Consider the following 19202-nt stretch of genomic DNA (forward strand, 5'->3'; position numbering starts at 1 on the left):
GTTCAGATACCTAGTCATTGATTAACTATATAGCTTCAGCAGATCATACATATATCTGCATATCCTTATTTATAGTCACTATCCATCAGATAGGATAAAATGAGAAACAAGCTTAGTAGAAAGCATACCTTATAATGTTATATTTATTACACTCTTGCCTGGCAGCACTTAGTGCGCAAACAAACAGTAAATAAATCTCAAGAGTTCATTACTTATCAGCTTTTAACTGAACATGTTACATTATAATTTTAAATAATATTAAAGTACTCAAGTAAGCTCATTCACATTGCACTTGTTGTGTAAAAATATCAATGACACAATGTGGATGTGCTTGAAAGCAGTCAGCTCAGGTAGTTAGTAATTACAAATGCTACATGACGGAGATGGTATCAGCCGCTGGCGACCAACACATTGGACTTGGCCGGCTGCTCGGGCTCTTGCTCTTTCTTATCATGGACATTTTGCCAGTGGATGTTGTTTTGCTGAACATACTCATTGATAGTACGACCTTTATTTTCTAGTTGTTCTTCCAATGCTTTGATTGCCTTCGGCAGCTGTTCACAATTGTTCTCTAATTCAGGTAGTACTTCGTTCACGGTGCGCTCTACTAGCACACCTCCGATCATTCGGAAACATTTGCGTGTTTTGTCCACTCCGCGAAGAGTTTCAATTACTATTCTAAAAAAAACAAAGAATAAGTTTAACATACATATATGTAATATTTAACACATCTAAGATGCTTAAGCTGTGTCATAGGATACAGCTTGTTTAAAATCTGTCAGTAAAGATAAGTATCATATTACGACATTTCTCAAATTAAATTTAAAATATTGATAGAATTATTGTATTTACTTGTGCTCGTTCAAGTCCATTTCCAACTCTGTAATCTTATTCGCTAGCTGTCGCTGTTCGCTGCGAAGCATTTGTAATCCGGTAAAAACTTCTTCACTTGTTTTCGCTTTTAGATTTTTTGGAGCCGGCTTCGACATTGTTGTGATTGTTGTTTTACCACTTTTCCAAAACTAGTTTGTATTTAAGTGCAAATCTCGCAGATTGGATGATCTAAAATCACGAATTCATGAGTATCAAAATGACATTTCTTACATTATAGGTTAGTTTTAGTGTGACCAGATCAAATTTTAGGAAAAAAGTAAGACCTCAAGAAAATACTGAAATATACCGACTTGCATCGGGAAAATATAGGTACCAATTAAAATACTCATTTTTAAAAAAGGTTATTCACTGCATGTTGTTTTAAAGATGGTAATCGGCTTTGGAGCTTCGCATTGCAAAAGGCGGCGTATTCGTCATCTCTGTGTCGTGAAAGCCACGAAGAAAACTCAGGAATTTGTTCGCATTTAGCCGAATAAAGATGATAACTAGACATCCTCTCCGATCGGATGCGTCAATTAAAATAAAACAAGGACAAAATGCACTCTTGTACGACAAAATTGTACTAGAAATTCGGGGAATTTCCCGAATCATCAAAAAGAAAATTCAAAGATTACCTACTCTAGGTACTCACTTATTTTAAAGTTGTTGAAAGCAAAAGAAATCAATTTAGGTGTAGGTACCTAAATTGATTTCTTTTGTACCTTCTAATCGTGTATGTATTGCACCTGCCTACCGTGAAAAAATATTACTATGTTTGTTAGTAAGTATTTTTATATAAAAAATAATTCATCATATTATACGAAAGATACAGAAAAACTGTTGCAAGAATCAAACAAAACGTGAACATAAATCAAGGTCTACGAGCACTAGCTCATAAAAAAAATAAAGATGCAAAAAGAGAATAATTAATTATTGTGAATGACGCGGAATAAATGATTGGCATGTGCCAAAATGATCAAAACAGAGTTTTAATGTTGTCTATGATTTTAATGTCGTTGTCAAATATTGTCATTATTTTGGTGAAATTCTAAATCAGACTTTACTATTTACCTAATTTTCGTTAACAATGTAATGATTTTTTTTATATTGAATTTTAGTGTCTCAGGAATTTTAATTTAATGTTGAGTGTTTTAAGATAATTGTCGTTTACTGAAGTAGACCTGAATGGTAATCGTCATTTAGTGTTGAAGTATTATAATTGAAAACACTACAAATTTAAAGCATATCACTCATCAGCTGGTGGTAAAGTGTGCAACAATATGAAGTTTGAAGAGAGCCTCGTAGCTAAAGAGTGGGAGAGCGGTCGCGAAGCCGCCTGCGGCGATGTGGTAAGTACATTGTTATTGCGATGATACCGCCCCTCTTTTTAACGACTTCGGAAAAAGGAAGAGATTTGAGACCGTATAGTATTGCGACGCTGGAGCGTAAGTACTATGGAACGGGGATTTCTATATTGAGTAGGTATACGTAAATTTCAAGTATTAATTTTTTTTAAATAGATTTATGGAGTCGATCTGATGACTTGGCCAAACACAGTTGAGGGAACTTCTCAATGATTTACAGCATTTACTCTGTGCTTGGGTGTGATGATGGATTTATTGATCTTCTTAACATAGGGCTCTATACTAACTGTTAATATTATAAAGGACATAATTATACTTGTATTATATTATTATGATATTAGTAAGCAGGTGTCTACATCAAGAGATAGAAAAAGAACAAGAAGGATGACTTAAATATTGATCACAATATAATTGGTAAAGGCAGCTAGATTCAGTAAAATCTTTTGTTTTATTTCAAAATGTTATCATGGTCAATGGGACTAGAATCATACCTATTGAAATATAGAAAATTATAAGGCTGATAGATGTTCAAATGATGTGGGAATCTGCTCTGCTTAACTGCAATTAGAACTCACCATTTTGAAGAAATGACAGATATTTGTCTTAAAGTTAAGCTTTTTTTGTACTATACAGGGCAGACAGCTATGTCTAACTATTGTAGTGCATATGGCATATCAATTGTAAGGCTAATGGACTGAATAACTTGAATCATCCGCCTTAGAACCCGTAGAAATATATAAGTTTTTATTTCGTAGTGTAATGTTTAAGTTTTAGTAAGCAAAAGTTATTCAACTGTTCGCCATTACTCTTTCATGAAACAATCTTTAGTACTTTTACGCTTCGAGTAACGGGACCCTAAAAATAAACTCGGTCAGTCTCAGTGGTCTGCGGGGGGCGAGGCCACGCCGTCAGACGCGGCGCTCGGCGCGCTCCTGGAGGACGCCGAGCCCAGCGACGACGACGCCGAGCGTCGCGTGCGCCGCCTCGGCTCCCGCCTCGCGCGCCTCGACGCGCTCAACGTTGGCGGCATGCTGGCCGCCGCCACCGAGAGCGGCGGCGCCGGCGCCGCCCTGGCCGCGCGCCTAGAGGACGGGCTGGGCGCGGGCGCTGCTCTGTCGCAACGCCTGCGCCGCTACGAGGCGCTGGCGCGGGCCGCGCCCGCCGCCCCGCACGCGCGTACCGACGCGGCGCGCGCCGACGCTAACGCCCGCGCGCTGCTGGCCGAGCTCGGCGACCTGTATCGCTGGCTGGACGCGGCGCCGCTGCGCGACCTGGACTCGCTGGCCGAGGTGTCGCTCACTAGCGCCGATGGCCGCGCACGCGCCCTGGCGGCAGGTGAGGCGCTGCGGGCGGCGCTGCGGGCCGAGGCCGCCGCGCCCGCCGCTCGCCGGCGCCTGTCCGCCGTGCGCGAGCGCTTGCGGCGCCTGGCTCGCGCTAAGGACCAGGTGCGCGATAACGTTTTCGACCGGTTAGGTCCTTCATTTTCGCCTTCGAATGCTGATGATTGACATATTATTATTTTGCGCGTCGACAGCTGGCGGCGGCGCTGGCCCGTCACTTGAACAACGCGCTCATCCACCTCGGCAACGAGGCGGCACACGAGGCGCGGCCGCATCGCCATCACCCCGAGCTGCTGCCCTACGCTCCTTTCATGCGGTGGCTCAAAGACATGGACGACAAGTCGTTCGACGCGCTCGCCAAGGTGACGCCCTACACGCGACCGCGTGCGCGGACGTGGAGCGAGGAGCCGTACTGACCGCAGTGTGTGCCCGCAGGTGTACGTGAGCACGTGGTCGCGCGTGTACGAGCGCGAGGTGCGCGCCGCGGTGGAGACGGCCCGCACGGCACTGGCCGCCGCGCCGCCCGACCGCGCCGACGAGCCGCTCGACAACGTACGTAGTGCTCTCGCTTTCGTCGTGCGCCCTGTACGCGGCTCACCTCGCCTCTCGTTAATCGCGCTCGTATCTGCAGGTGCTGAGTCTCGTCGAGAACCTGTGCAACGCGGAGCAAGACTTCTGCGCCCAGTTCTTCTTCCTCGACGTGGACGTGAAGGTGCGTACGCGACACCGTTAAGTCTCGTTATTTCGGTAATAATGAACCCTGTAACCCGTCGACGTTCCTGCAGGGCGACGGCAGCGACGGAGAACGCAGCGAGCGAAGCGAAGGCGAGCGGAACGAGGCGGGGCGAGCGCGCGCCGGCACCGAGACGCGCCGCTTCATGTCCGAGCTGTTCCCCGCGCTCGAGAGCGACCTCGTGGCGCTGGTCGCGCACGTCGAGCGACACGACCCCTAGTGAGTAGCCGCCGCGCTCTCCGCCTCGGAGGTTCAGCGAATAGACACGTATTATTATTTTCGTCTTGTGCAGCGGAGCGATGCGCGCGCTGGCGTGCGTGGGGCGGCGCGTGCTGGGCGCGGGCGAGGCGGCGGCGGGCGGCGAGGCGCGCTGGGCGCGGGCGGCGCTGGCCGGCGTGGCCGTGGCCGCCAAGCGCGGCGCCGACCGCTCCGTGGCCGAGCGCCTGGCCGCGCTGCCGGACGCCGTGAAGCAGGCGGCCAAGAAGCCCAAGTGCGGCGTGCTGAGCTTCGTGGGCGAGCTGGAGCGGCTGTCGGCGGCGTGCGAGGCGATCTTCGCGGCGAGCGGGCGGCGCGCCGACCTGGACCGCTGGTACGTGTCGCTGGCGGGCGCCATGGTGCAGACCATCCGCCACGCCACGCACCCGCGCACGCCGCGCGCCGTGCTGCACATGGAGAACTTCCACCGCCTGCACGCGGCGCTGTGCGCGCTGCGCGTGCCGGCGCTGGACGCGCTGCGGCGCGAGTGCCGCGCGCGCTACTCGGACGCGCTGCGCGCCTACGTGACGCAGTACTTCGGGCGGCCGCTGGAGAAGCTCACGCAGTTCTTCGAGGGCGTGGCCGAGGCCGTGGCGCAGGGCGTGCGCGAGGACGAGGTGTGCTACCGCGCCGCCTTCAGCAAGCACGAGCTGCGCCGCGTGCTGGCGCTGTACCCGGCGCCCGAGGTGCGCAAGTCGCTGCACCGCCTGTACCGCACCGTGGAGAAGCACCTGAGCGAGGAGGGCGGCCTGCTGCAGGTGGTGTGGCGCGCCATGCAGGAGGAGTTCATCGCGCAGCACGTGGCGCTGCAGGCGCGCATCGCCGCGTGCTACCCCGCCGCCGGCCTGGCGCTGCCGCTCACCACGCAGCACATCCTCGACGCCTTCTCCGACATCGCGCGCGAGCACTGACTTCTTATCATTACTTTACGTATATTTATGTATATGTTAGTTATGTTATTATGTATATGTTAGTTAGCCTTCTAACCTAACCTACCCATGTTGGTTTGCCGACAACTCCTTCTTTATAACTATTAAATTATTTTATATAAGCTACATTTACCTGCCCTTGAGGTATATCCTAAGATTTACCAAGTGAATAGGGGTAAAAGTTCGGAATAAATCGGTATAATTCGGAATAAATTGGTAAATCTTAGGTTTTACCGGAAAATCTTGGGGTTTACCACAGTCCGGGCTTTTACAGTAACATATATACTCATAATTGACACGTTCCACACGGCGTCCGCTGATGAGATGGACGGGTCGAACGTGCCCGTCACCGTCTATACCGCGTCCATAATTTCTCAACAGGCTTTATAATCTACTGTCATAGTAATGCAGAATAAAGTTAACGACAGTTGATATATTATTATCTCTCCCCAGTCTCCATCCGTCACATAGCCAGCGCCGGCGATGTAAACACTGGCAACGGCATGGGGTTCATGTTTTCTTACACCACTATAACTTGATTGTTTTCACTACTCTTATTGGTTAATATTGCAAACAATGTTTTGCAACATCTTAACATTGCCTTCTTTCGTAGGTTAAGGCTACTCGTAAAATGTAAATTACTATATTGTGTACAGTTCTAAGTATAGATGTTAGTTATTGTGTAACACTAGTTTGTACTTTTAATAAATTTATTATTGACTAGACAAATTGTTGTCATTTTTAATAATACATAATAATTATGTAAATCATTCAACATTCATCTATTTACTCTAATAAATTGTCTTGGTAATAAGGGTTCAGTGTACAGGACAAAGGTAAATTCAAGAACAAAAAAAAACTATTTATTGATTAATTAAACTATTATTTTATGTTATTGATCCAATTCAGCTTTTGTAAAATGTTAAGTTTACATAAACACATCAAGTGAGCTTTGAGCTAGACTCTGATCACAAGTGATTATTTTACAAAAGCTGAGGGGCCAGACGTGGTGTTGTCTCTCCAGCACAGCACTTAGTCCAGAGACTTGGGGGGCGAGTAGTTGAGGTAGATCAGTCCTGAAGCCTTGGCCTGAAAGAGACAGACATAGTTCCTTAATAATGTGCCAATAAGCACTAACACTGCAGCACGTGTTAGTAGTTAAATATTAGAGATACATACAATAACTAGGGTGCCAGCACTGAAGGCGATGCCTAACAGCAGGACTGCATTGTACTTCCGCTGCTTAGCGTCGTGATGCGCCTGCCACGAGCCGCGCGGTACTGGCAGCTCATCCATGCTCGGGGCCTTGAAGTGGTTGTCATGGTAGCGGCGTACTGAAACATTTTACCACTCATGTAGTCAATTTATAATTTTTTTATGAAATATGGCCAGAAGCCAGGTTATTCGGATTCATAATCCCTTTGGATGGGATAAAAGATGATATCAACTTTATAATGTACATTCTGCACACAAATTTAATTTGAATAATTAAATAATGGTATACATAACAAGACTAACAGGTCACAGCCAAGTTTTATTGATAATATCCTTTTTTCATGTTTCCTTGTTAATATAATCATAATATAATTGAATACTTAACTGCATATTAGACATTTTGAATTTATTTTCTATTTTAATGATTTCCTCCTAAGGAACATCATCTTCGTGCGTATTACTTTAATCAGTAATTAAGATAAGTCTTCAAAAAGTAAAATGAAAACTGTGCTGTACTTATGTCGTACTGTACAGACTTACTACAAACTTGACAGATATAGGTTATCTGCAGTTGTTATGTAACGTTTGACAAGAAAAATAAACGTATTCTCTTTTTAAACTACAGTTTCATTGACTTTGATAGATTTAAGGGCTACACTATTAAAAACAATACACGGCGTAATAAAACAAGTGAATTCCCACAGTCGGTAGTACCTTGATGAAGAATATTATGACAGTCAAGTTATTGATTCGCTTATAAAGTTACATGATTATTTTACTGCAATGAGCTCACCAGTTTGCTGGAACAGCCTGGACACAACGGGGCGTGTTATGAACATGGTTTATTTACGTGTTACAAACGTTTCAGGAAAACTGAAGCACGATTTCAGGGCGCTCCCTCACGGTCTTTTTTTTTCGTAATAAGACTTCAGAGTTGACAAGTCAAAATAGGGTTGCCAATGTTGCTATTCATCCGATACATTTTTTAAATTTTAGTCGATTCGAAGATCATTCTGACAATTTTAATAACAACGCGGTAACGACAACTGTTTATCGATGACGCATGATGCAAGTAGATGATTGTAATACAATCATTGTTAAGCAAAGGTAGAATTAATGCCTTACTATAATCGAGGAAAACGAATATTCGTTAAAATTTTCTGCCTCCTTACTTTTGACTACCTCCGTGGCGCAGTCGTTTAGGTCACCACGCCACTGCGTCGGGAGGTCGTGGGTTCGGTTCTCACACGGAACAATTATTTGTGGGTCGCACAAATAATTGTTTCGGGTCTGGTTGTGCTTTGTGTCCGTTGTTTGTACGATTGTAAAAAGGCCCCGCGACAGGAGAGCAATTCTTAGTGCCAAAAAAATATGCTTCATTACGCAATTTCTTCCGTTATAAAATGTTTCTATGGTACAAGAATTTTAGGCATGCTTATCCGGTGCCTACTGCCTTATGCCTACTACAGGTCAAAATAAAAAAGGAAAACTTAACTTTAAAGTCTTATGCAAACATTTTCAACATTAGACATTTAATGTAATAGTTGGTTTTCGAATAAGTATCGTTTAGCTTAGTTAGTTGATTAGATATTTACCATTTTTCTTACCTACATTTGCTGTCACTTGACCTCTCGCGGTCCACAAATTCATAACTGCTTCGTGCCGAATATGTTAACCTAGTACCTAGTACCTACCTACTATCCTTCTCCTACATCGTGAAGTTAGCTCTATCTATCAGATACTCTGTCCGTAAGATCTGAAATTGGTTTTGAACATGGTGGTGTTGCCCAGATTAAAGACGTTCTGTGGTTTATATATTTTTGTTTTTTTTTTTTCTCAATTTTATGCTAGATGCTAGTTGTATCAATGTCTTACTATTTCTCTACTGAAATGAAGAGCATGCAAAAAAATATTTACCTATAATATTATGTTTAACTTAGACTTGCTTTGCTGTAGAAAATTGGTCTATTTTAATAAGAATATGAGAATGAATTGTATGTACCTATAGGTACATATTTTAACGTGCTTTCCGGAACCGACGAGACTAAGTCACGAGCTCCTCGAGAAATGTTTTGTTCGTAACGGACTTAAATGCAGCGCCACTAGATACTTTTGCATTTAGTAATTTATAAATTACAAGCATTATGTTACAGTGATAACATCATGCTTGTAAATGGTGAACACAATAAATATGATGGACGCTATCAGCGCTAATGCGAGCGTCGTCGTCACGGAGCCTCGAGATTATGCGGAGTGATGCGGAGGGAAACGATGCCAACGAACGACATAATACAAGTCGGCTCAGTCGCGGAGAGAGAGGCGCGGGCGGCGGAGGCGCTTGCGCAACACACCACGCTCCGCGCGCGCTTCTTTGTTTACTTTGTGTTTATCGTTCGAAAGAATTTGTCGCCGTTCATACCGAGATGTATGTGTGACGCCGCAGTGCTGGGCCGTATGAGACAGAGCAGCGGCGTGAGTCAGTGCCAGGCGGTGGTTGCTGCACCATGGAGTGGCTGAAGGGGCTGGCGGGGCGAGTGCGCCGGGAGCAGGAGGACGACGAGGCGCAGGCCGCGCCGGCGCTGGAGGCCGCCGAGCCGCAGCTGGAGACGCCGCAAGAGCGCCGCGAACGCTGGCGCAGCGTCTACGTCATATACTTCACCATGTTCCAGATGTCGCTCGGCTTCAGCATTGTACTGACGGGCGTTTGGCCCTACCTGGACAAGGTAAGCGAGACCTTCAAGTCAACAACATTCCCACCAGTGCTTAGTATTTTGTAGAAAGTCCGCGAGGTCCTTCGGTAAGGTCAGAGAACAACACATGATACCTATGTATTTTAGTTACCAGTAACGTACCTACCGTTCTAATTGTGAGTCAGCAACAGGTTCATATATGTAACAGGTCACTTGATACAGACGGATCCAGCATGACTGAGCATAGACTGCAATATTCAGCCTTGCTTTAATGGTGGACTCAGTCTTACTCACAACTCCACTTGGCTATTATAGAATAAGCAAAACATTTCTTTAAAAGTTTGATCATCTATCAGATGAAAATTTAAAGCGCTGGAAGTGTACGCAAGTAGCAAGTACTGTAAGTAGCAAGTAGTAGCAACAGCTCGACTATCGACAAGTGACTTCCTGTGGGTGTCGCAAGTAGTCGCAACACTGGCGACACTGGCGACATCACAGGTGTATAATATTATTTGAAGGTGAATGAATGTTGAATTGTAGAGGTTCCGTGAAATGTCTCGACCGGCTCCTCCAAATGTTGTAAATGTTTGCGGTTCAAATATTGTGATTAAGATTGGTGTTTTAATTACTACATAGAACAGTAACTGCGTAGGTCTCGTGTTATGCCGCATATGGCGCGTACGATATTAACTATAGTACTCAAATGAATGTAGGTAGGCACCCAAATTGTTTTGAATACAAAGTTCATCAAAGTTGCATACGGTCCAAGCTTTAATTAAACACGGGTGTTCAAATAAAGCTCTACGATATTTGTCTATTAGCCAGTTCATTTAGGTTCGTCAATCACTTTGGTTCAATGTGTTCTAAACAATACCAGTACCTTAATCATTTCAAACAGGCTTCAATTACATCAGAGTTTTATCAAATATCTGATTGAAGTGAAAATACAAGGGCTTCTGTGTGAGGTGTGTAATTTAAGAAAATGTAGGTATTCATTCAGGTAGGTCATTATCAGCGATGTTGTTAACCGAGTATATGTTTTTACTAGAGATACAGACCATTCACACGCGCAACAATACGAATATTACTCACACTATAAAATATTAAAATTGTAGTTATCAAGGACTTTAGTATTATAAGAACCATTCAAAAGATATCATGAGATTTGAGAAAAATATTGTTCGAAATGTTTGTTATAAGTACATAGGTACGCATGTTGTACGCAAGTGCGCATGTTGCACATCTCGAACTCAGAACACTAAGCTTTACGTTCTACGCTTGGCCACATGTATCAAGTGCAATGTGGTGCACACAGTTAAGTAGTTTGTGTGTACGACGTATACGAGATCTGGCGAGTGTGTTCGGAGGGCTAGTGAGTACACTATACTCCAGTTTTATGTTCTGGACGTACTGGTCGCTAGAGTTCAGGGACAACTGGTGTGTGCGAGCCGTGCGGGGCGAGCGCGTGCGTCCCTCACTCCCCGTCAGTTGTGAGTGTTGTGACAGTAACTCACACTAGTGACTAGTGTCAGTAGACTCAGTAGGCACGGTGGCCGCGGTCGCGCGCTCGCCTCTCACTACTAACTGGCGCACAGTGCGCACACGCACTTCAGATGAGAGTTTTACAGAGAGCCGGTGTCTCACTCTGTCAGTGTCAGCTGGCGCAGCGCTGGGTAAACCGCTGGTGATAACAGAGCTGCAGAGCGAGCACACAGTCCACACACCGACCGCCGTTATCGATCTTATCATAGCTCAACAACACGCTTTTCGTTACTAAACATTTTTGGAGCAATAAGCGATAGTAGATTCCATAAAGGCAATTAGGCATGTGTAAGTTACTGAAGTAAAGATTAAATGAGCATGTTGTATTGTTAAGGTTCATGTCATGATAATCTCTCGGGTGATGTGTTTATTTGGGAGAAACCCTATCTAAATGGAACATCCATTTATAACAAAGATACCTACAATGCGAGTAGTTAGATATAATTAAATTATCTTGCACAGTTACAAATACTGGTGATAATACTGATAATGTTTAGTTTAACTATCATAATGACTTAACTATTTTACACATATTATTTTAATTATGTGTAACTGAAGTCAAGTATCCAGGCGAAGTTATTGACCGAAAAAAAGTTTTGACGTTGATAAAGTAGAGAGAGCAAAGTAAATACTTGAAGAAGACGCATAATATGTATGTAAGGCGGGCTCTACATCAGGGAGGTGCACGAGGTAGTATATGACATGTTGACTCAAAGCCCCTGGTTTATTAAACTGTGAGGCACAAACAAAGGGCGCGCCTCATCAAGCTCTCTCTGATTGTGTAATAGCGAAGTGACTCATGAAATCGAATGTTATCGCGTTAACTGTGTCATTAGCACGTCCGCGCCGCCGCGAACATCGCCCGCCGTCACCCGCCGTCACCCGCCGCCGCCCGCACTCAGCCCTGTTTACCACATGTTTATTCATTAAATAGCCACTGATAGTGAAAGCTAACATGTTACTGTCATTTTATACATGTTTAAAGTTGCCGAACTCACGGCACGTGCGTTGTGCAGCAATAACTAATATTATTCACTAGAGAAGTGCCCTGCTCATGTTTATTTGTTTGCGTGGTCGTCTACTTTGTAGGTCCTCTGTTGCGAGAGTTATGCAGTATGTGTTCAAGCGGCGACATGTGACGATGCTTAGCATTGGTCGGTGATGCAGCGCGGCGGGGTCGGATGTCGCTGGCGACGAGTCGGTGGGAGAGAGTTTCGCATAGTTCCTCGCATGTCGGCGTGGTCGCGTGTGTGTGATGCATGGTCGGCGTCGGTCGGCGTCGGCTATAAATAGTCGTTATTGAGGGGCACGGGGCCGTGAGCCGCGCGCTCGCTGAAGGGCGTCGCTATCCAGAACTTGGTCGACAGAGACGTGGCACGCGACACTACGTCACATCGTCACATCGTCACTACGACATACGGCACGCTGCACTATATTGACGCTGCGAACTAATCACGTCTCGCACGACCAATACTGCGATCTCATTCTTCCCTACACATTCTTCTGTATGAATTTCTCATGAATATCTCTACGCACTCAGTTTGTTGATAAAAAATTTCACAATAAACACTCGTTAAACGTTCATGAGCACATCGTTTTCCTTTTTCTCTACATCGATTGAAACTTTGCATAGATTACCGTCATGTCAGAGGTTAAGCCGATTTGGTATTCTGCGTATTGTTCAGTTCGTTTGATGGACAATAAGTAGTGTGATCTGAGTAAATGTGGAGTAACAGCAAGTAAAGGTATATTTAATGTTATATCACAAACAGGCACTCGATGTCGAGCGGATGTCGCTACTCGCTGATAACATGGTTATTGTTTCACAGATTGTTACATCAATTAAGTGCCTCCATCATAACATGTGATTACTAATACGTACGGAGTACAGTTCTAGAAACTAATAAGCACCTTACAATGTACTTACTCGTCACACATTACCTGCTCTGTTATTATGTAGAGTAACCAGTAACTGAATACTAATACGGACGATGTAAAATATAAATCTAGGTTGCATTCCTCGTTCACCGCATCGCCGCCGCTCTATATTGTTAAGAAACGCTGTTTTCCTTCATGTATTCAAACATTTTTTCACTGGCCTTACGGCTGCTCTACATCAGGCTATTGAACTGTAAGGTGTTTAAAGAACACATGTGTTGCATGAGGAGAGGCCTTTTATAACTAGGTACCTACACAACATAAATATGAGTGTTTTATAATGAGTGTTGTTTTGCCTCTAATTAGGTATAATATTTTGTAATGTATACGGAGGGTCACGTAGAAACATATCACAATCGTTATCATACATAGTTTCGCAACGTGTAATCGTCGTTCAGGCAGTTCAACGTGCCTGCCTGGTCGAAGTTTTAACACCTCTGACACAATTACTATCGAGTATATACCTAGTAGTACGATTAAGTAAATAAGTACAAATAGTATTAAAATACATCAATACAAGTTATATTGATTATTATACCGAGGATCACTTGAACTAATTTAATGTATGAGTTTAGTGAGTCATTTGAGTCAGGTCAGCAACGGCCAGTGGTTTGACTGTTTGTTAGCCATCAACAGGGAATTTTAAAGATGCCTTAGTGATAGAGAGGAGCTTGTTAATTACAGCCGCGCGGATAGATCTGTGAGGTTAAGCTACTCTTGCCGAGGTTGTTCTGTGGATGGGTGACCATCTTATCGAGTCCGTGTTTCGGAAGGCACGTTAAATTTTCGGTCCCGGTTGTAATTTTTTAGTACCTAGTCAGAAGCTTGAAAGTCTGACAACCAGTCTTACCGTAGGGTATGGTGTTATAACCATATGTGGGTATGGTTTGATAGGCAGTCGCACCATGTAACATACTGTTACCAGCTGCATCGGAGAGATGGTGAGATCGGAAGCCGACTCTAACATAGTTGGAAGAGTGACTAAATTAGTGATAGAGCATTATCTGTGTCTCTATAACTCCTAATAGTTAATAGCTAATAAATGCTTACAAAAATCTCGCAATAATATTAGGTATGTTAAGATAAAACTCACATAACTCACAGATGAAATTTCGTTACAAGAAACCTAGAATGTCTTTGAAGTAGTGACTGTGGGCTGACGTGACGATGCAGCGGTGGATCCAAGAGCGTTGTTATGATTCACAATTATTATTGCTTGTGCATCAAAAGAAAAGTCGAAGAACAAAGAACAAATCATAACAAATATAGTGAACAATAAATCCATTTTTATAATGAGTTCGGTGTTGGAGCTCACAATAAATCAATAAGCAAGTTATTGACACGCGCATGAGTCAGTGTCGCGTCCTCCACCGCTGCCACCCTTTGTACCGGCGGCCGGCTTGTGTTACTGTGTACAGTGTGTAGACGTAGAGTGTCACACAACACACACAACACACACATTGCGGAACAATGGGCTTCGATACATTGATGTACGTTCACCTCGTCACCTCGTGGTCCCGTGACGACACGTGATTTTCAACATGTACTGCACTGCCGTGCTGGATGTCTGGGTGTCAATATTCATTATATTTCAATTGAAATCACCAGAATGTTTACAACCTTTTGTGTTTTTCCCCAACGTGATAAAAATTATGTAGGTATGTATAAGCAAATGTTCGTTGTGTTATTTCCTTAAATAAGATGTAGTTACATATCACCATGTAATTTGGCGTAGAGTAGGTAGGTAGGTATATGTGTACGTTCAACTTTGAACGTCGGCAACACATTGACATGAGTCAGGTCTCCGAGCGTAATTGTGTTATTATCTGAATTACTTCTCATTGTTGTACACTAATCTTGTTTCAATAAAACCGTAGCTAACAATTATCTCATAAGTAGGCAGCAAGTATTACGTGCAATATTGTGAGAATGAAAGATATATGAAGTAGGCTTAAGTAAATATAATAAATGCACTGATATGAACGGTTATAGAACAGAACAGTATAATTACGAGTAGGTATATGTAAGTCTTTATGTCGGCAATAACCATCTAGGTCAACTAGGTATCTACATAATAAACTCCTTGAAATATACTGTTCACTACGACAGAGTATATTGATTCAATAACACATGCTCACACATACTCGAGATAGAAGTGTTAAGGACTAAACAATATAAACAGTGATCAATGTGCTCATAATTAGTACATAGTATGTAGGTAGACGCGCAGCACTTCACGGCATATTGTTTTCAGTGTATGTAGGTGTAAACAGGTTGAATACAGTTTGCATTTGAATAACAAAGAATATAATAACAAGCGTAACTGAGCGTAACTTAAGCACTAAGTTAGAGGTCGTGAGAGATGCCTGGCGGGTCGCGTGCCGCCGACTATTACGTGCCGACCTCACACGAGACTCACTCGCGCTACGAACATTACTGATGCGATTACCTCAATCACTCCGCTCTTCAATGCTCTTCATTTTAGATGAGTTTCGATACAAACATTGTAGCATTATAGTTTCACAGAACTGGAAGTTAAGAAAACTTAAGAATAAGGTATCACCAACCTCGGTGGAGTATGTGGTGTTCGGATCATGTTTATTTTTATTATAAAACCCGTTTATGAATACACCAACAATAATTGTTTTGTATTTAAGATAGCTAGGTAGAGTTACGACGCAATCTTGTAAGTTTTACAAGCCTTTGTTTCATCAAATACTGTTACCCGAACTAAGAGTAATAATATGATTGTATGCATGGTGACGTGCGTAGTTGGAGCCGGGCGCGAAGAAGGAGGTGCTGGGCGTGGCGGTGGGCGCCAACCCACTGGGGCAGCTGGTGTTCTCGCCGCTGCTGGGGCTGTGGGCCAACCGCGCCGGCTCCGTGCGCGCGCCGCTGCTGGCCACGCTGGCGCTGTTCGTGCTGGCCAGCGCGCTGTACGCGCAGCTGCACCTCACCAGGCCCTACGCCAAGTACTGGATGGTGTTCGCCAGGTTCCTCGTCGGAGTCAGCTCCGGTAATATACCTCACATGTCATTGTTTACTTTTATGAAAATAACAAGACCGACGTGACAATTTCTGAAGATTATGTTTATAGAAGTCATTAAAATACAGGTATGGCTTGATAAAGCAAGTAGGTACAGTACATGTGAAAGGATCAACGTAATAATATTGTGTGGTGTTGGTTTCAGCGAACGTAGCGGTGGCTCGCTCGTACCTGTCGTCGGCGACGCTGGTGTCGGAGCGCACGCGCGCCGTGGCCGTCGTGTCGCTGGCGCAGGTGCTGGGCTTCGTGGTGGGCCCGGCGCTGCAGGCGGCCGCGGCGCCGCTGGGCCCCGGCGCGCCCTACGCGCCGCCCGGCGACTTCTCCGCGCCGCTGCGCCTCGACATGTACACGGCGGCGGGCTGGATCAACGCGCTGCTCGGGCTACTCAACTTCGTGCTGTTCCTGCCTTGGTGCTTCAAGGAGAGGAAGATCGCTGCCAGGGAAGCCATGATCGCTCAGGGCACTGACTCTGGTAAGCTTACATAATATGTTTTCCTTTACCGTATTGTTTATTTACCACCTACTATTGTTAAACGTTAAGTCATTACTGGAACGCGTGAGAATAATAAACGAGTGTGAGTCATATATCTAACTGCACTCACCAGTCTATTTAAGTACAGTACTGTAACTGTTGCTAACGTGTATTTAAGCATAATGTGACGATGACCGCTGATGTAATTAACTGGTTGTATTGACGCTCTACATCAAAGTCAGCTATCAAATTAGATAAATTGCTTCGAATATATTTACAGTAGTGTAAGGTTTGTGATAAGATACGGTATCCACTAGTCTCAACTACAAACGAAAATTTGAACGCCACCTAGCTATATGAATGAACAATTATCATCATCGGATGACGCAGTGATGCATGTACAACTTGATAAATCCTTGTATATAGGTAATCCCTTGATAAATATAGGTAAAGTATTTCAGGATTTCGTCCTTCAAGGAACGGATTTAGTTGCAATATGCATCAGTTGATCCTCTTGCCGTCAGAATGACAGCTGAACATTGCAATAACCGCTTTATCATGTGGTGTTTCAGAGAAGGAAGCTTTGAAGGCGCTGAAGCCTGACAAGGTGAGCAGCTGGACGCTGGTGCTGGCGTTCTTCATACTGGGCTTCAACTTCGTGCTGCTGGAGACGCTGGCCACGTCGCTCACCATGGACCAGTTCGCGTGGAGCAAGCGGCAGGCGCTCGAGTACATGGGCGCGCTCATGAGCGCCGGCGCCGTCGTCGCCTGCCTCACCTTCGCCATGATCGGACCGCTCACCAAGATCTTCGAGGAACGGTACGGATCTATAACTCACTGATACACAGCCGATCGACCGATTAGCTAGCCGATCGGCCGACTGACTGAAATGTTTTGAAATAGAAGATCAAATAAGTACCCACTCTACAATAATATATCTCACTCAGAGGTTATATGCCCAACGTTTCGAGTAGACAGTGCAGTGGTCGCCTTCCATGTTCCAGTGCTTTGCTGCTGTGGGGCGGCTTCTTGCTGACGGGCATGGCGTCCCTGCTGTGCATCCCGTGGGGCCCGGGCCCGCCGCCGCTGGCGCCGGCCGACGCGGCCGAGGCGGGCGGCGGCTGCCCGGCGCACACGCAGCCGTGGTGCGCCACGTCGCGCGCGCTCACCGTGCCGCAGTTCCTGGCGGGCTACGCCTGCGTGTCCGTGGGCTACTCGCTCGGCGTCACGCTCATACAGACCATCTTCTCCAAGGTGCTCGGCCCGCGCCCGCAGGTCAGTCACCGCTCTACTTGTTTTCTTTTTCAATGGTGAAACGAAAATATAATGTGACGAGACGATAACAGAATGTAACGAGTGAGGTTATGTCGTTGTCGCAGGGAGTGTGGATGGGCATACTGACGGGAGCGGGGTGCTTGTCCCGCGCGCTGGGCCCGGTGTTCGTGTCGACGGTGTACGCGCGGCGCGGGCCCGACGCCACGTTCGGCAGCACGGCGGCGCTGACGCTGGCGGCGCTCGCGGCGCTGCGCCTCGTGTACGAGCGCCTGAAGCCGCCGCCGCTCGCCCCGCCGGCGCCGGGCGGGGGCGCGCCGCAGGAACTGCGCCCGCTGAAGGCCCCCGAGGCGACGTGACCGCAGCGCCGCGGCCGCCTCGCTCGCGACCGCGATTCCCCGCTGCGACTCGTTGCCCGACTAGTCGTCCGACTATGTGTGCCGGTGTAGGGATCGATCGACACTTCCATGTTTGAGTGTTCACAAGACGGAATTCCGATATGTTTACAATACTTTTAGAACGACGAAGACGGTTTAAGGTGCATTAAAAATTATGAGAAAAATATTCTTGAAAGGCAAACATTGTCGATAAATTTTAGGTTCATTGTGACTGAAGTTTTGACAGAAATATGTATTATACAACATAATAGAACAACACAGAACATGATAATGATAACAGATAAATTAGATGATCGATGTAAGTAGATGTAAGTGTTGGGTGGTAGCGAGCTAGTAATATTGCCATTGTGATAAGTGTGCGGTGTTGTCATAAGACTGACTGTTAGACGTACCTACAGTATGTACAGTATGTACAGCATGTACAGTATGTGCTCAGTACAAACACGCATGTATACAGGGTGTATAGCTTTTACAATAGTTAAGTGATAGGTTTATGATGGTATTGTTCGTTGTTTACTCGCCGTACAAGTTATTTGTTCTGTTTGAACACATCAGTACAGTGAGACGATAATCACTCAGTTCGTTTTATGTACAAAGATTTATGGGTGATATTATACGATAGAATTATGTTTTCTACTATTTCCTCAATAAAATTAATCTCGAAACGTTAGAGGCTAAACAGTAAATATGCAGCGTGTCAATGTCCTTCTTTCTTTTCTCTCAAGGAGATATCATCATAGTGCAAGTGATGTGCCGCAAGTTTTAGTACAACGTACGTACAAACGACTAAATTTACTGATTGTGTTAATAGTTTGTAGCGTTACACTGACATAAACTATAATGTTGAGTAGAGTTTTTTTGTCTTTTTAAATCCATTGCTGTTCCACTGCTGGGCAAGGGTCTTCTCCCAAACGATATTGAATAGATATTGCACTTTGTAAATACATAAACAGAAGAATGCTCAAACTGAACCGTACTTGTGATGCATAATACCTATTGTAAATAATAAATAGTATATAGATTATTTTGTATATTTTTGCTATACATGTATTGTATATTGTATATTTTTCTAGTTTTCGGTGAATATAAAATTGTATTAAATGTTTTACTTTGTTTTATTATGAAGTCCTCATTA

The 19202-nt window shown here is 44.8% G+C and overlaps 4 protein-coding genes across 4 annotated transcripts; 2 read left to right on the forward strand and 2 right to left on the reverse strand.

The window, feature by feature from the left end:
- Window positions 1–112: 112 nt before the first annotated feature.
- On the reverse strand, window positions 113–1121 carry Pfdn2 (prefoldin 2). Its single transcript, XM_076118867.1, has 2 exons — window positions 853–1121; window positions 113–678 (listed from the first exon to the last, which is right to left on the reverse strand). Exons 1-2 carry the CDS (start codon window positions 987–989, stop codon window positions 390–392), a joined length of 426 nt encoding a protein of 141 aa, XP_075974982.1. The 5' UTR covers window positions 990–1121; the 3' UTR covers window positions 113–389.
- A 740-nt stretch (window positions 1122–1861) lies between these two features.
- Window positions 1862–6216, forward strand: Sec3 (exocyst complex component Sec3). Its single transcript, XM_076119037.1, has 7 exons — window positions 1862–2222; window positions 3113–3682; window positions 3772–3939; window positions 4013–4129; window positions 4209–4289; window positions 4363–4529; window positions 4603–6216. The coding sequence occupies exons 1-7, from the start codon at window positions 2154–2156 to the stop codon at window positions 5474–5476; spliced, it is 2046 nt and encodes a 681-aa protein (XP_075975152.1). The 5' UTR covers window positions 1862–2153; the 3' UTR covers window positions 5477–6216.
- Window positions 6217–6335: 119 nt separating this feature from the next.
- On the reverse strand, window positions 6336–7663 carry COX7B (Cytochrome c oxidase subunit 7B). The gene is made up of 3 exons (XM_076119038.1): window positions 7503–7663; window positions 6674–6828; window positions 6336–6583 (listed from the first exon to the last, which is right to left on the reverse strand). Exons 1-3 carry the CDS (start codon window positions 7546–7548, stop codon window positions 6527–6529), a joined length of 258 nt encoding a protein of 85 aa, XP_075975153.1. The 5' UTR covers window positions 7549–7663; the 3' UTR covers window positions 6336–6526.
- Window positions 7664–8981: 1318 nt separating this feature from the next.
- On the forward strand, window positions 8982–19172 carry Cln7 (CLN7/MFS domain-containing 8). Its single transcript, XM_076118889.1, has 6 exons — window positions 8982–9432; window positions 15652–15895; window positions 16071–16397; window positions 16970–17216; window positions 17402–17672; window positions 17777–19172. The coding sequence occupies exons 1-6, from the start codon at window positions 9214–9216 to the stop codon at window positions 18026–18028; spliced, it is 1560 nt and encodes a 519-aa protein (XP_075975004.1). The 5' UTR covers window positions 8982–9213; the 3' UTR covers window positions 18029–19172.
- Window positions 19173–19202: the final 30 nt, after the last annotated feature.

This window comes from Anticarsia gemmatalis, chromosome 10 (genome assembly GCF_050436995.1).
Source record: "Anticarsia gemmatalis isolate Benzon Research Colony breed Stoneville strain chromosome 10, ilAntGemm2 primary, whole genome shotgun sequence".
Taxonomy (NCBI): Eukaryota; Metazoa; Arthropoda; class Insecta; order Lepidoptera; family Erebidae; genus Anticarsia; species Anticarsia gemmatalis.

Bases quoted from the DNA above. Each gene is read 5' to 3' on its own strand.
- Pfdn2 (XM_076118867.1), bottom strand. From the start codon at position 989: ATGTCGAAGCCGGCTCCAAAAAATCTAAAAGCGAAAACAAGTGAAGAA. The intron at 679-852 runs GTAAATACAATA...TGTTTTTTTTAG, and splicing joins ATGGACTTGAACGAGCACAA to AATAGTAATTGAAACTCTTC.
- Sec3 (XM_076119037.1), top strand. From the start codon at position 2,154: ATGAAGTTTGAAGAGAGCCTCGTAGCTAAAGAGTGGGAGAGCGGTCGC. The intron at 3,683-3,771 runs GTGCGCGATAAC...GCGCGTCGACAG, and splicing joins TGGCTCGCGCTAAGGACCAG to CTGGCGGCGGCGCTGGCCCG. The intron at 4,290-4,362 runs GTGCGTACGCGA...ACGTTCCTGCAG, and splicing joins TCCTCGACGTGGACGTGAAG to GGCGACGGCAGCGACGGAGA.
- COX7B (XM_076119038.1), bottom strand. From the start codon at position 7,548: ATGTTCATAACACGCCCCGTTGTGTCCAGGCTGTTCCAGCAAACTG. The intron at 6,829-7,502 runs GTGAGCTCATTG...AAAATGTTTCAG, and splicing joins CAGGCTGTTCCAGCAAACTG to TACGCCGCTACCATGACAAC. The intron at 6,584-6,673 runs GTATGTATCTCT...TGTCTCTTTCAG, and splicing joins GTGCTGGCACCCTAGTTATT to GCCAAGGCTTCAGGACTGAT.
- Cln7 (XM_076118889.1), top strand. From the start codon at position 9,214: ATGGAGTGGCTGAAGGGGCTGGCGGGGCGAGTGCGCCGGGAGCAGGAG. The intron at 9,433-15,651 runs GTAAGCGAGACC...TGACGTGCGTAG, and splicing joins TTTGGCCCTACCTGGACAAG to TTGGAGCCGGGCGCGAAGAA. The intron at 17,217-17,401 runs GTACGGATCTAT...TCCATGTTCCAG, and splicing joins ACCAAGATCTTCGAGGAACG to TGCTTTGCTGCTGTGGGGCG.